The 16817-nt window shown below is 46.3% G+C and overlaps 1 protein-coding gene across 1 annotated transcript in view; it reads left to right on the top strand.

Annotated features, from left to right (window-relative positions):
- MAN1C1 (mannosidase alpha class 1C member 1) overlaps positions 1 to 16817 on the top strand; it is a 127876-nt gene that overhangs the window by 33687 nt on the left and 77372 nt on the right. Inside the window, exon 2 of the mRNA XM_084874949.1 lies at positions 14570 to 14666. Coding sequence (XP_084731075.1) covers positions 14570 to 14666 — 97 coding nt within the window. The remainder of the gene's footprint in view (positions 1 to 14569; positions 14667 to 16817) is intronic.

Here is a 16817-nt window from a genome sequence, read left to right as displayed (position 1 = left end):
GGCAGGTAATTTGTCTAGCCAACATCTCATCATGAGATGAAGCCCTTGCTGGCAGGTTCTCAGGTCAGCAGCTGATGGTGGATGAAGTTCAAGTTCAATTTATAGTGCATCTGAAATGTTCTTGGACTTACAGGAATGACGGAAATGTTCTTGGCCCTGGCTATAGACTGGGGAATAGGATTCTGCAAATTCTATTAGCAGACCATGGAGGTGCCTGATAAATGGAGCTGATATTCCAAAACATTGGTCGATTAAGAGAAAAAGGTGAAGGCTCCTGGGGTAGGGGCTGTGACTCAAGGTGCTCACCTAAGGAGATACTTATCTCAGGATGAGAGTGCTGGAGCCCAGGCACCAGCCAGTGGTACTTGGAGAATTCGTCACCATTAGACATGCCAGTGTATATATGTGCTGCTCAGTTGTGATCAGACCTTGCAAGTGATCTGGCGGGTTTAGTTATCACTGGAAAGAACTTAGTCAAGGAAGTGCTGCCCCAATTAGAGTTATGGCCACCAATGCTGGTAGGTTAATACAGTCCCATAGAAGTGCAAGGTCCATGTGTGGACAGGAGAGTTGCTGACAAAGAGGCAGAGAGATGGCTGTGTCTCCATTATTCCCATTTGTGTGGGGATCTATTGTATTTGCAGTAATGTTTAATTATAAAAGCTATTACCATGGGATGGATTATCAATGTTATTCATTTTTGTCATGTTGCCTGGTAACATCCCTTTGTGCCCATTTCTGTAGTTACAGGCTGAAAAAGTGAAACCTTCTTTCTTAGCCATTTTACCATCACAGTATTATAAAAAGCTATTTTGAGAGATAGTCGAGTCCTATCTGGGGGGAAAAATTGACCTAATGACAGCCTGAGTCTTTAAAATTCTTTAAAGACTTTTTAAAAGCTGTTTGCTGGGGGCTGAATAGGAGAACCCCACTGCACCATTGGAGCTCCCCAAGGGCAGAAACCAAGGCTCAGTCTATCTTTTAAAAAAATTTTTAGAGAGAGATGGAAGGAGAGGTAGAGAAAAACATCTATGTGAGAACAAAACATCAATTGGGTGCCTCCTGCACACCCCCCATTGGCGATTGAGCCCACAACCTGGAAATCGAATCAGCAATATTTCAGTGCACAGGACAACGCCCAACCAACTAAGCCACACTAGCCAGGACTTCTTTTGAACCAGAGTAATTCTTTATGATGCAACATTTCCCAGTAGCAAGACAGAAAACCAAACAAAAACAAAACAAAACAAAAACACACAAAACAAACAAACAAACAAAAACCACCTCAATTCTAAACAGTTGACTGAATTCTGCTCTCCTCTTTCAGATAATATTCTGCCCTATTACAGACCAATCTTTACTACGGGATCCATTCTGCATACCCTTACAGACTTCATGAGAAAGGAGAAGTTGTGAATCTTTAGGTTTTTGATGATTTCCAACATCAGAAATGATCACCAATGGAGAAAATAGATCAGATAGTGAAGTAGAGTCTATTTGACTCCTGTGAAGTCAGGTTATCTCCATCATCCTGCTGGTTCTGAAAATGCCCCATTAGTGGAAGAAATGGTGGCAAGTTATCACCAGAAATACTCAAAATCATTCTCTTTAAAGGTCACACTGGTGGAATTTTCAGATAACACTTGGCATTGCTATTTTTCTTTTAAGTTGGAGGCAGCTGCTCTGGGCATGGGGAGAGGTCATCTATTGGGTTTCAGATCTCTAAGGCTTAGCCTCACAAAAGTGTGGTTATTGCTTAAAGATAATTACGTTCTACATTTTCATGCTAAACTCTTGATATGGACTGAATGGCATATTTAAATCTCATATCCTAGGCATTTCCTAATCATCATAGCCTCATTGTGGGGGGGACACCTAATCAAATAGCTGTTTAGAGATGCTTTGCATTTAAAATTTTTGCTGGGTTTATCCCAGGAAAAGAGGAAATGTGCTTCTGATTTTCATCTGGTTCTTTCCCTGACCTCAGGAAAGTTTAAACTTCTAATGGTTAAATAGCCAAAGCGAATCACTCAGGAAATGTTTCTGCATTTACATTCTCTGTCTCTTTTGCATCATTTCCACCCCTGACCCCCTTTCACACCCCAATGAAGCTTTCTCACTTAGTGACTTCCCAGCCATGAGGGGACCGTGGAATTCCAGCTAATGAGGCTCATCCCTTTTTTTTTTTTCCACTGTAAGTGGTACTCGCCAGGCCTGGAATAGGATCTGAGAGTGAACAGTGACTCACATCTTTCTCAGGTTCATAAATGGGACACCAAGTCCACAGTAAAAGCAAGAGGACTTTCTTCCTCTTGCCCAGAAAAAGACAGACACACAGAGCAGCTTCTCAGTGCTGCAGGGTGAGCAGAAGCTAACCTCCTTAGAAAAGGCTTCTGAGACTTGATGCTATTTTATTTACAGTAGCCGGAGAAGACCTCATCCCGCCAGCTGAACTGATATCGTTTTATGCAATTATTTTTTTTTTCAGGATTGTGCTCAGAATTGAGAAAGCAGGATGGTTTTCTTCCTTATACAGAATATACGGCTGTCAGTGACAGAAATTTCACCAAGGCCTTTCTTTTGTCGGGAATGTTTGAAAGGGCCTGTCTTAGAGATTTATGAAAGAGCCCCAGTGAGCCACCACCACCCATAGTTGTACCTCAAAAGCAAGACAGGGAAGAGAAATTGTGTGAAAGCTCCATCACCTGTCACAGCCATCAGTCCGTCTGTCTGCCTTCTGTGAAAGGGTCTGTTTCGTCAGCTCTGCGGGAGCTGCCACCTTCCTGCCATAGGTTCACAGGCCCCAGCAGGAAGCTCAGATCTCGTGGCAGCTTAGTAAAGAGAAAATCCTGATTCCATTAGAAGCCACAGCAGCGGAGCTGGGGCCGGGAAATTTAGTTCTTTGGGAGTGGGATGTGTGCATTTGAGGGAGGTGGTTGGGGAAAGCAGAAAATCAAGCCAGGCCTGTCTGAGCTTTGATTCTGATCATTCAAACAATTCAAAACTCTGTGACATTTGATGATCTGAGTTTCTCTCTCTCTCTCTGTCTCTCTCTCTCTCTCTCTCTCTCTCTCTCTCTCTCTCTCTCTCTCTTTCTCTTTCTTTCTCTCTCTCTCTCTTAATCTGTCCCGTTCATTCATCAAGATTAGAGCCTTTTGGTTTTCTTAGTTAATTATTCTGTGGTATTCTATTTCAGGGTTTTGGAATCAAGTTACTTGATGTTTTACTCTTTCCCATGTGATTAGGTGATCTTTTATAATAGAGCTGTAGGAATCCTTTCAAGATCACAGCACTTCGGCTCAGCACCATCAAGGAACTTGCCCATGAAATTCAGTCTTATAGGAGTGAAATCTCCGTCAGCCCCTGATTATGAATCCAGAATATCCCTGCACACCATCCATCTTCACAGACCTAGAAAAGGTGAAAAGAAAACCTATGCTGAGCTGTCTGATCAATGCAAAATCAAGGAGCTTGCAGGATGGCAGCTACTTGGCTTCCTAGGCCCAATGAGCTCCAAACCTGAGTCGCTGAAACAGTTTTTGTAAGGCTGAGGCGGATCTGTTTACTGCTTTGAATTCTTTCTCCTGGTGTGAATGGGTAACCTTATCAGTGGATTTTGCAAGCCTTTTTAGCCAAAAACAAAACAAAACAAAACAAAATACAAAATGTGTACTTTGAAATTTCTGCTGATGGACACCTAGGAGGAATGAAGAGAAAAGTCAAATGCATTTCTCAGTTACATGTGAGAAACAGAAGGAGCTTTTATTTCAGATACTAATTAAGATCCCAGTGCAGATGTTCTCTTGGAGGCCTTCCTTGGTCACCTCCACCCACTGTCATCCCGAATCCCCTTCCCTTGCTTGATTTTTCTTCATAGTGCTTGTCACTGTTCAGAGTTATCCTGCTAATTTGCTTCTTTTTTATTGTCTCTCCCACAGAAGGGAACACCAGCCATGAAGGCAGAAGCTTTGCCTGTCTTATTTACTGCTGTAGGTACCAGAACATGGGGTACAGAGAGGATAGGATGCTCAATAGTGGATGCTCAATATGTATTTTCTTTTTTAAAATATATTTTTATTAATTTTAGAGAGGAAGGAAGAGGGGGAGAGAGATAGAAACATCAATGATGAGAGAGAATCACTGATCGGCTGCTCCTGCACGCCCCACACTGGAGATCAAGCCCACAACCAGGGCATATGGCCTGACCGGGAATCTAACCGTGACCTCCTAGTTCATAGGTCGACACTCAACCACTGAGCAACACCAGCTAGCCTTAATACATATTTTCTGAATGGATTTCAGATAGGGGGAGGTTGAGGAAAGAACAAGAAGAGGCAAAGGTTGGAACCACACCTGGATTTGAATCTAAACCTTCCATTTATTGGTTGTATGCCTTGGAATAATTTCAGAACCTCTCTTAACCTCAGTATCCTTATCTATAAAATGGGCATAATACCTGCTTCCCAGAGTAGTGATGGAGGATTAAATGAGATGTATGTGATGAACTCTGACACAGGGGCTGCTACATGGAGATGCTCAGTGGCTCATTCTCCAAGCTTTGATTGACACAAGTTTACTGGACAAGAAACAGGGCCTTTTCCTGCCCTTGAGAGTCCAGGGATTGAATCTCCAGGGATTCTGTACCCAGAGCTGGTTCCTCAGAGATAGCGATGCTGACTGGAAAACAAGGTTCCTGTCAACCTGAAGCCTTTGCTCTCGTCCTCGGCCGAGAGCTTCCCTGTGAACCCCAAACGCCCCAAACAGGACACCCAGGCCACTGACAGTCTAGAAAGTGATTATCAAGGCTGGCCTTCCATATTTCAAATAGCTTTGCCTCCCTGGGGAACCTGGCAACAGAAATTACTCCTCTCGCGGCCAGGCCCGGAGCAGCCGGGTCTTGTGCGGCCAGGCCCGGAACAGCGGCTGACAGGCTGGGAGCGGCCAGGCCCGGAGCAGCCGGGACCGGAGCAACCGGGCCCGGAGCAGCCGGGTCGGGTGTGGCCAGGCCTGTAGCAGCAACAGCCAAGTCCAGAGCAACTAGGTCGGGAGTGGCAGTGACCAGACCCGGAGCAGCTGGTTGTGGAACGAACCAGAGCAACAGAGGCCAGGCCCGGAGCAGCCAGGCCTGAAACAGCTCGCTCCTCGCCTGTCTCTGCCCACGGCTGCCTCTCAGACATGGCTGGAAACTTTTGCCGGAACTTGAGGGTCTGCTGAATCAAGTGATGAAGGCTTAGATCTGGATGTGTTGAGTTAGTATAACGCTGGGGTGTTGATCTGTGAGTGCCTTGGGTGGGGCCTGGATGAGGCTGGTTGACCTATTTGGAAATGTAAAAAAAAAAAAAAAAAAAAGAAATTACTCCTCTCCATGGTCCAGTCCAGGTCTCTCTACCTCTTACTTTGGTATTTTCCTTGTTTTCACTTAAACCTGTGTTCCTTTGTTTTTCATCTATAATTCTTGATGTTTAGTCAAAAGAACAGATTCTGTCTCTCTCATTTCCAGAGGCTTCAGGCTCAGCTGGGGCAGCTTTAAAGCAGGTCATCCATTCCCTCTAGCAGACTGAGCCTCTGGGAGCAGGGAATTTGGACATTTCTTGTTTTCCAAGAGATGCAGAACCTCAGGATGGGCCAGTTGGCTCAGGCACAAGGCAGCAGCCGGTTCTCATTTTGAGTCTCGGAGTGCCATGTGCTGTCCATAGGTGGCGGGTCGATGTTTCGTTCATTCATTAGACATCCAAGCAGCCTGGTGGGATGGAAAGGACACCTCGGGCTTTTGCATCAGCCAGACTCCAGCTTCAAACACTGGCCCTTCCACTTGCCAGCTGCCTGGCCCCAAATGCTGGGAAGAGAGGCTTGTTGAGTGGGAGGCAGGGTGCTTTCACAGCGAGAGTGCAGGTTCCCGACCTTCCTCCTGCCTCCGTTGCCTGGCTCTGCCACAAATTTGTTCTGTGTCCTTTGCAGGTTATTTAACCCTGCAGGACTTGATTGCTTCATCCAGTAATGGTCACCTGCCATGAAAAGGTTGGTGCAGGGCTTGGCCCAGTGCTCGGCACACAGTAAGTGGAAAACAGAGGTCACACATGTAGCCATTATTATTACTATTTGACTTCCTCTGTTTGGCCAGGCTCTGTGCTAGGGTTGGTTTGCAGAGATGAATAGGTCACAGAGCTCAAGGACAGAGGAGGCAGACATGAAAGGAATTATCCTGCAGAAGGGTTAAGTGTTATTGATGGAATCTTTGAGTAGAACGGTACCATCTTCTCTGGGCTCCAAGGAGAATCACCAGGGAATGTAGATGACGCTGATTCCCATGCTCCAGAATATCAGAATTTCTTGTGCACAAAAAGGGCTATGGTGGAGTAGAAAGGGCATTGGAGATGTAGTTTATTCATTCAGTTTTCCGTTGGCAAGTGCAAGGGCCTCAGGATGATAGTCAGTTTCCTATTGCTACAGTAACAAATCACACAGACCCTAGGACTTAAAACAACACAAATTTATTCTCTTATAGTTTTGAAGGTCAAAGGCCAAAATGGGTCTCACTGGTTTAAAATCCAGGAGGACCTTTCACTGTGCAGTCAGGGAACCGATCTCAGCGCAGTGACAGAGCCCGAATTAGCTTGTGATCTTCTTCATCAGTTTCTTTTGTCCAATTGCGAACTTTATACCAAGATCCTAAATGTTCTCAGTAGGAAAGTGTCTCATCCATTCTTGCTATCCCCTGTGGCCTCACAGTTGGAGCTGTTCCTTTGTTGGGCCTTTGGTAAATCCCTGTTGAGGCAAAGCCACTGGGCAGTGTGTTTCTGTCCCAGGTATCACCATTTTCTCATGGTCCTCACAGCAGAAGGGGGTGGGAAGGGGCCAGGGAGATTCCCCCCGTGTTGTCACCATTCTTAGGCATTTATTCAGCATATTTTCATGGAGGGCCTCTAAATGCTAGGCACTCTAAGCGCTGGGGAACAATAGTGAGCAATGTAGTCTGCATTCTGGTGGGGGAAATAGGTACTAATTGTGTGAATCAATCACACAATTAATATAAAATTCTGATTTTAATATTCCTCCTTAATGGGGGCATTCAAATGATCTGGGAGTCTAGGCTTCACTAGGACATGGCAGCTAAGCCGAGATATGAAAGATAAGTGCTATTTGCCAGGCCAAAAGAGGAGTGACAAATGGTCCAGGGAGTGAGGCAGCAGGAGGAGTGGATTTTTGAGGAACTGAGATGGAAGCTAGTGGGCTGGGACAGAGAGAGAGAGGACAAGCTGAGGCTGGAGGCATGAGTGGTGGGGCTCTGCAGCTCTTGGTGGGCTTTAATGAGTTTGATCTTTATAACTGACAGAAGTGTGTGAGTGTGTGCTGGAGGGGGGCAGGTGGAGATATGAATAAATTTGCATTTCAAATAATCTCCTAGCTACAGTGTGGAGGAATGTGTAGGAGGCCAGAAAGGACTCCTCCAAACCAGTTACAGGCTGCTGCAGGAGTCCCATGGAGAAATGCCAGGGGCTTGGGTTAGAGTGCAGAGAGAAATGGGTGGAAAGATACTTAGTAGGTAAATTATCTAGCAACCATCTTATGGCTGCTTTTTATTAAGCACTTATTATGTACCAGCTGCTGTGCTAAACATTTCACATGTTATCTTATTTACTCTCAGGGCTATTGTAAGGGTTAAATATTCCTATCCTCCTTTTACAGATAAGGAAACTGAGTCTCACAGAGGTTAGGTCACTCATTCAAGGCCACACAGCCAATAGGTGGCAGAGCCCTAGAGCAGTGTCTAACTTTATTTTTTTATTCTTACCAGAGGATATTTCTTCCATTGATTTTTTTTAAGCGGGAGTGGAGGGAGAGACACAGAGAGAAACATTGATGTGAGAGAAGAACATCAATTGGTTACCTCCTGTAAATGCCCTGACGGCGCCGGGGATAGAGCCTGCGACTGAGGTACATGTCCTGGACCAGAAGTGAACTTTCAACCCTTCAGTCCAAGGGCCGATGCTCTAACCACTGAGAGCAGCGGTGTCTAACTTTAATGTGCATTTGGATCATCTGAGAATCTTGTTAAAATGCTGACTCTGGTTCAGCAGGTCTCGGGTGAGGCCCAGGATGCTGCGTTTCTAACATACTCCCTGGGTGTGCCCATCTGCTGGCCCGGAGACCACACTTTGAGCAACAAAGGCCTGTTTGCCTCCAGGGCTCACACTTGTAACCATGGTGCCTCAGAACAGCTAGAGATGGGGTAAGATTTCTGAGACTGATCAAATCTGAATCCCCATAGGCAGGATGTGGGAGACCTGATGGACCTCAGATAGGTAGGAAGTCATATCACATTTTCATTTCCTACATGTGCCTCTTTTTTTTCTTTCTTTTTAATATACTTTTATTGATTTCAGGAAGGGAGAGGTAGAGAGATAGAAACATCAATAACGAGAATCATATATCGGTTGCCTCCTGCATGTTCCCCACTGGAGATCGAGCCCACAACTTGGGCAATAGCCCTGACTGGGAATTGAACCTGGGACTCTTCAGTCCACAGGCTGATGCTTTATCCACTGAGCCAAACTCTACATGTGCCTTTCAATAACTCATTGAAACCCGAAAGTGAGAGGGTTCTACTCCTTTCCTCACTCCCAGCATGTAATCAAATTCCATCTGCATCTAGCTTCTGAACTATAGATTGGGGGTTATGTCACATCAGCAGCCACCAATAAGATTATTTACATCAGCAGCCACCAATAAGATCATAGATGGGAGTGAATTGAGAAATCTAACAGATGATGTTCAGGTACCAAGCTGTCTGCTGTTTCCCTGGACCTTGCTAAAAGTGAAGGAAAAATATCAACTCGATACTCTGACCTCTCTATCTATGTCGTCATTAGATCCCAGGATTATTAGAGATCAAACCCTTTTCCATTCTGCCCCTGCTAACAGGGCCAGTTGTCTCTGCTGGGAGATGCAAATAAGGTGTGAGCACATCTTTAATGGCTGGGAAAATCCATTTCCCTTCTTGGCAGCCTCAAGTTATTGCAATTATGGTTCTGGGCCAGACTTGATCGTGTGTGTGTGTGTGTGTGTTATTTTAAAAAGAGGAGCATAGTCCTAGCTGGTTTGGCTTAGTGGATAGAGCATCGGCCCATGCACTGAAGAATCCTGGGTTCAATTCCGGTCAAGGGCATATATGTTGGTTGCCAGAAGGCAACTAATCGATGTGAAACTCTCACATCGATGTTTCTCTCTCTGTCTCTCCCCCTCTTCCACTCTCTCTAAAATATCAATGGAAAAATATCCTCAGATGAGGATTAACAACAAAAAAGAGCAGGCAATAAAGGGAGGATATCTCACTGTTTCCATGCTCACCTCCTTTCTCCCCAAGTGCCTTTAGAGAACTTTCCAATGCAAACTTTCTATTAGTTTTCCCCTCTGGAGGTGGTCTGTCAGTATTCCCATTCCCTCCCTCCTCAAATGCAACCTTTCGCTCTTGGTTCCATTGTTCTGAGGCTCCCTGGCTGGAGTGGGCTTCTGTGCCTGGGCAACACACTGAATTCTAGTCACTTTTCTGCAGGAGAGAATCCTAGAGTTTCAAGACAGGTAGAAGAGCATCTTAAATAAAATAATAATGTCTGACTCACACTAGTAAACTGTTTTTCCCTTTAAGATTTCATGTCATTGTAATTTGTTCCGGTGGACAAGAAGAGCTTTCGTCTGAGAAAGAACTGACAGGAAGTCTTGAGACTCAGCACCAATTTCTCTGCCTGTCTCCCTATCATTGGAGCTTCGTTTGCTGCCTTCGCAGGACTCGGTGAAGGGAAGGCTTTGCAGGCTATTGTTAAGTGTTCTGTGAATCCATAAATCACAGACTGATGGAAGGGAGGCGCTTTCAGAGACCATCTAGAGCTGCCTTCTGTCTCTAGCACAGACATGTGCACACGCAAATGATAACTGCCTGTTGTGTAGTTATAGGACCCAGTGGGAGCAGAGGTATAATTTCTCTTGGTGTTTACTTCTCATGTCTCTTAATTCTTACAGTCATATTCTTGAGTCTGTCCCAAATTTAGCACCACAGCTCAGGCAACCTCAGGCCCTGTCAGTGGCTTCACTGTCCTGGCCCATGGTTTGGAGCAGGGGTCTTCAAACTACGGCCCGCGGGCCACATGCGGCCCGCAGAGGAGTCTGATCCAGCCCACCAGGTTTTTTGGGCAGTGAGCGCAGCCGAGGTGTTACAGTAGGAATTAGTTCATATAGTCCGGCCCTCCAGCTCTCTAAGGGACCGTGATCTGGCCCCCACTTTAAAAAGTTTGAGGACCCCTGGTTTGGAGACACAACTACCCCTGTGCTAATGACGTCTGTGTCCTGGCCATGACCAGTCACTTCCCCTGTATGGGTCTCACACGGTCCTTGTACAATGTGGCTTTGGGACTAGATGATGTCTCTGTCACTCAGATTCTGTTTGACTCTGAGATTCTGGTTCTTGCTTCTACTTATGTTGTTTCTCTTGCTGATTGGCCTCTCTCATCAAAACCCAGCTCCATCCCATCCACCCCATGGCCAACCACCAGGCACTTCCTTTTGACTTACAAGTAGCACCTTATCATTTATTCCTATGCTTTTCATTTTAACAACCTTTAATTTTCACATTACAAACATTTCTAAATATTAACCATAAAAAATCCAGAAAATCTAGGTCAGTAAGAAGAAAAAAATAACTTCTGACAAACATAAACACTGTCAGCATTTTTGGTATATTTTCTTCCAGTCTTTTTTTTTTTTTTTAATTTAATAAACTTATACATAGGCCAATGAGTTTCATACTATATATTTTGGTGTCCTTCTTTTTCACTTAATATATAGTGAGCATTTTTTTTTTTTTTTTTTTTTTACATCCCTAACATTTGGAAACGTCATTCTTTTTAATTGATCTTAGAGAGAGAGAGAAGAGAGGGAGAAACATCAATCAGTTGCCTCCCACATACACCTCAACCAAGCATCGAACCCACAACCTGGGAATGTGCCCTGATTGGAAATTGAACCCACTACCTTTTGGTGCATGGGATGACACACCAACCAACTGAGTCATACTGGCCAGAACTGGAAACATAATTTTTTATATCTGTTTATTACTTTATATCTCATACTTTATTTAGCCCTTGCATGGTTATCTCTGAATGAGAGCAATACCTATCCTGTCAAGCCCACTGGACTATCCAGATAAAAAAAGACAAGCCTTTCTATGTGTCATCCTCTTGTGCCCCTCACAGTCCTACTTGGCCATTGGGACACTTGGGTACCCACAAAGCTCCCTTGAGATCCAGGCTTACTCTTTTCTGAGCACCTCTGTTGCTCAGAGACCCTTCCCTCTGACTTGTTACTTATCCTGTGCCAAGTACGGTCCACAGTGAGTCTCTCAGCCATATATTAAGCTCCAGAGACAATTTTCTTGTGTGACATTCATTCAGTAAGTATTTAATGAACACCAGTCATATGCCTGTGATATCCCTGAGTGAGTCGCTGGACTTGTGGCAATGAATAAGGGTAAGGGGACTAACCAAATAGTTGCAAGCATAAAAGCTTGGCTGCAGGCTGCTAAGTGGCTGGGAATCAGGAATGTGGGGTAGAAGTAGGTTCTTGACTTGGGCTTGGCTGGCAAGGAGGTCTTTCTGCAAAAGTGCTCTTTCAGCGGGAATCTGAAGGAAGACAAACATTTGGCAGGGAAGTAGAGGGTGGGAGCCCTGATGGGTTTGGCTCAGTGCTTTCCACTGTACCAAGCACTCCCCCATAGCTGCAGTCCGAACTGCGGCTAAGCACAAACAGGACATCTGGTGTGTGCCGCTTTAGGTGCGTGAGGAAGAGAAATGAGGACTTCTTGGCTGGGGGTCTTTCCTGTTCACTGCTCATCCAGTGCCTGGGCTGAGCCACTCATGACTCAAGATAGGAGACCCACAGTTTGCGAGTCTGTGCATTGTGTGTGTGTGTGTGTGTGTGTGTGTGTGTGTGTACATGCATGCAGTTGAGAGAAACTCTGATGGCCTTCTGAATCCAGTCCCCAGTGACACGGGATCACTGGTGCCATCATTCCCCTTCATTGATGTGGATGTCTATGAGAACGTCCCACGTTCCAAACATCTCAGCATCCCTGCAGTGACAGCCTCTTTGAGAATATGTAGATACCTGTGATTTTCTTAATTACTCCTGTACACCCACATCTCTCCCTCCCTTAAGCAGGAGGGCATATTGAGGATAGGGTACTGTCTTTTCCCCTCCAGACCTCTGCTCCTCCTTTCCTACTGTCATTTATGTTTAACAGCCTCCTGCTGCTCTCCCACCCACCACCGCCCTTCTCTCCCCTCACACTGACTTACTCAAGGGGCTCTGCATAAGAGAGACTGAGGGAGGAGACCAGACTCCCTCAAGTGCTCATACCCAGCAATTAGTTTCTGTTATTGGCAATTCAAGATAAATAGAAAATGATAGAGGAGGCCTGACGGGTTTGGCTCAGTAGATAGAGCGTCAGCCTGCGGGCTCAAGGGTCCCGGGTTCGAATCTGGTTAAGGGCATGTGCCTTGGTTTTGGGCACATCCCCAGTAGGGGGAGAGGGGGTGCAGGAGGCAGCTGATTAATGTTTCTCTCTCATTGATGTTTCTAACTCTTCCTCTCTGTAAAAAATCAATAAAATATATTTTTTAAGAAAGAAAGAAAAAGCAAATCACAGAGGAATGGAACCAGGATCAAAGTGCTTGGCATGCATTATCATGACATTTACATGTGTCACGTGGGCCAGGCACGGGGCGGGGCGGGGGAGAAGGGGAGAGAGGGAAAAGGGGTCAGGCCTGCTGGCCTGGGAGTTGAAAGAGCTGGATTCCAGCCCTGCTCAATGTGCCGCCCTGAGCATTTCCCATTTCTGGGCCTCAGTTTCACCAACAGTGAAATGGAGAGGTTCTAGGCTATTCTGCCATTTGATAGAGAGCACAGGTCATAGATGTGTCACGTCTGCCCTCCTGGGCTGTGCAGCAAGCACAGCAGAAGTTACTGTTCTGATTTGTCTAGAAGAGCTGGAGCTGCAGAACACAGAGGATACAGGTGGAAATGTCCAGAAGGGGGGCTGAGGCAGGAAGGGGGGACAGAGAGAGAAGAAAAACAAAAGAAAGCCTGGAAGTGAGGTGACAAAAAATAAACACGTAAGATAGATCAGTGTTCTCAAACGTGGTCCGTGGACCAGCGGTGTGACATGGGAACTTGTCAGAAAAACAAACTCTTGGGCCACCCCAGGCCTGCTGAATCAGAAACTCAGGAATGGGGCCCTTTTCACAAGCCCTCCAGGTGACTCTGGTGCACGCTGAAGTTTGAGGACCTATAGGATGGATGGGAGGAGGGGTGGACAGAAGAGTGTTTGTTGATCACTTGCTGTGTCAGGTCAGAAACCGGGCATTTCATTTAAACCTTTCAGGAATGTGGTAAAGCAGGCCTGTTATTCCCAATTCAAAGATGAAGCAACTGAGGCTCAGAGATGTTGAGTCACTGGCCAAAGCCAAAGAGGTAGTGACAGAGATAGAATTCTTTCCACTGTACCAAGCTTCTCCCTACCCTTCTGTCCCTTAGCTGCCTGCCCTGGTTCCCTCCTCGGCCCCACAGTCACTTCAGAGCTCTGCTCTACTCTCCTGCTGCAAAGGCAAAAAGGCAGCACCACAGGAGCAAATAAAGGAGATCAGGGAAGTGGGCTGGGGCCACCGTCACCTTGCATTCCTCCAGCTCAGTGCCACGTGCAGCCAGGGGACCAGGTTCCAGTGGGATGCTCCCAAGGAGCTGACATAGTTTCCTTAATGTAGTAACAACTCACCTGCTCGGTGACAAAGTTGACAGATACTTATCTTTGCCTATGTGTGCCAAGCCCTGTGCTGGGTGTTGTGGGAGAAACTGAGGCAGGTTCAGGTAGTTTCTGACTTCAAGGGGTTTATAGTTCAGAGCCAGGAAAACAAAAAATAACAGTGACCAGCTGGAGTACCAGGGAGCCTGGGACAGCCAGGGTAGGTCCAGCCAAATGTTGGAGGAGTTCGGAGAGACTCATGTGGGGGCAGCACCAAGGCTTTGGGCACAGTCTTAACGCTTCGGATCCAGAAGTATAGTTCAATTCCCAGCACTGATTCACTGTGTAACCTTGGGCAAGTTGCCTCATATATGACCTGTCTCCTTTTCTACAAAATGGATTTGCTATCCTTCGCTCGGGGATTGTTCTATTTGATTGAAACGGGCATCATTCATTGAGTTGTTCCTTCCTTCAGAGGGTCACTTGAGGCCAGAGCAAAACAGAGGAGTCTTCCTGGACGAGGTGGGCCTTAGCTTTGGCTCCGACTGTCTTCTCTAGGAAATCTGTGTCTAGGTTCTGGACACGTGGGGTTGTCCAAGGACAATGGCCTTCCGGGCAGCTGTAACTAAGAATAAAATTATAGCAGGAGAAAGTCATTCTCCTCAGTTTGGAAGATTTTTTTTTTAATGTGATTTCAAATCCTGTTGCAAAGGGCAAAGCCGGGTGGCCAGCCCGCCCTCTTGGGAGTCGCGTGCTCATGTTGCCCACCTTTTCTTATAGATGATGCAGTTCGCCTGGCAGAGCTACAAGCGTTACGCGATGGGGAAAAACGAGCTCCAGCCCCTCACCAAGGACGGCTACCAGGGCAACATGTTTGGTGAGTGGCCGTCGGGGAGGCCCACTGCCCCCCTGGTGGCTGAGCTGAACTTATTGTTGTTGCTATTTTTACTTCCTGAGCTGGGTCCCTATTTCTCCAAGTTTGGGTTCCTTCTGGACTGTTTAGGTTTCTGAGGCTTCTAAATCTGGGGCAACCATCACTCTCCTCACACACTTATTTGTGTGCCAAGATCACTTATTTCTTAGCTCAAACACACTTGGAAGTGTAAGTGGGGACCATGAGTGAAGGAGACTCGTTTAACCCACCCTTCCAAGGACAGCTGTAAAACGACATTGGGTGTTTTCCCAGAGAAACTGAACACATTTCCAATGAGATGGCCGCCTTCAGGGTCCAGGGGGGTGTCTCGCTCTCTGACTCGGTGGACGTGTGAGGGAATAGCACAGGTTCTGCTGTGTGTTGGTGGCTTGTCTTTGGCCTGCGATTCTCCTAACCCAGCACCTCAAAAGCCTCTCTTGGCCGAAGAGACTGCAAGGTGCCTTATTGTGGGCAGGGCCCCGGGTTTAAAATTTAACACTCATCCAAGTTGCCAGCTCCCCTCTGTGCAGGTCTCTTATGTGAAAAGATGCTGGAGGCAGCCTGACCCTCTTCTTCCCTGAGAGGCAGGAGCTAGCTGAGGCCAGAGACGGAAAAATTCAGTACCTGTATTCCTCACACCCTAGAGACATAGGCTCCTGAAATAGAGACCCAAGAACCAAGTCAGATCACAAATCTCAAAAGTAGGTTTATAAGGGACAGCCCCCCAATGTATGGCCCTGGCAGAAGGACTTGTGTTGTGGGAAAAGGAACCTCCCTTCCTTCCTCTACCAGGGGTCTTCAAACTACGGCCCGCGGGCCACATGAGGCCTACAGAGGAGTCTGATCCGGCCCGCCAGGTTTTTTGGGCAGTGAGCGCAGCCGAGGTGTTACAGTAGGAATTAGTAGTTCATATAGTCCGGCCCTCCAGCTCTCTGAGGGACCGTGATCTGGCTCCCACTTTAAAAAGTTTGAGGACCCCTCGTGGGAAGAGACTGAACATAAACTGTGCACCTATGGATGAGGACAATGGGGGGTGGGGAAAGGACAGAGGGTGGGGTGGGAACCTGGTGGAGGAGAGCAATGGTGGGGAGGGGGGGAAGGAACATTTGTAATATAATAATATGAACAATAAAAACTTATTAAAAAAAAAAAAAAAGTTTGAGGACCCCTGCAACCATCCAGCTTCACAACCGTTCTGGCTGTTCAGACAATTCACTCCCCTTGTGAGGAGGAGGGTGTGTATTTGGGTAGCTCCCCTGCCCCCCAATTATCACAGGACTGTAGGGAATTTGAGAATGTATAAAAAATGTAAAGCAGGCCCAAAAAATCTCTTTCTACCACATAGATGCAGCCTCTACTGACATCTTGGCTCATATCCATCCAATCTTTTCTTCTGTGTGCCTTTCTCTCCTATATACTATTTTATGTCCTTTCTTTTTGTTTTCTCAACTTAATGTTATATCGTAAGTGTTTCTCTAACTCATTTAAATTTTTTCATAAAGAATGCTGTTAGTGGTTGCAGTTATTGCCGGGATGTGCCATAATTCATTTAACCATCCACTAATGTTGGACAAAGGTTGTTTCCAATTTTTCGCTCTTAAAAGTAATGCAGCAATTATCATCTCTGTGCAAAAAATGTTGTCTTAGGATAACTGCCTAGAGAGGACTCATGAGTGAGAGGGGAGGATGACAGATGTTTCTTTACACTCAAATAGGCAATGTGTGGATTCCAGGTTAGGTGCGCAGCTGCCTTGTCTGCCTAGAGCACAGACCTTCCCTACATCCACACTGGGAAAGATGGCTGATGTGGATCTCGGCTGTTGGAGCTTTGGCTTCTAGTGTAAGTCAGCGATGTAATCCAGGAGGCTTCTTCTCTCTTTCTTCCTAACCGTTTGCAGATAGTCAGGGAATTGGTGGAGGTTGGGGCAAGGCTGTTGATTTCTGACCTTGCACAACATGGGCACAGCTATTAATCAAACTGTCAAGGGGGGGGGGGGGGGGAAGCACCATGGGGAGCACTCTGGGAGGGATTAGGCTAAACCAAGTCCCATTCTGCAAAATTCCTCAAGGCCCCAGATGTAAGTCTCAACCCTCCTGCCCCTTTCCAATCAGTGA

Source organism: Pipistrellus hanaki, assembly GCF_964339955.1.
Source record: "Pipistrellus hanaki genome assembly, chromosome: 2".
Lineage (NCBI taxonomy): Eukaryota > Metazoa > Chordata > Mammalia > Chiroptera > Vespertilionidae > Pipistrellus > Pipistrellus hanaki.
The sequence above is the reverse complement of the archived record's forward strand: the minus strand, read 5'-3'. Positions and strand labels throughout refer to the sequence as shown.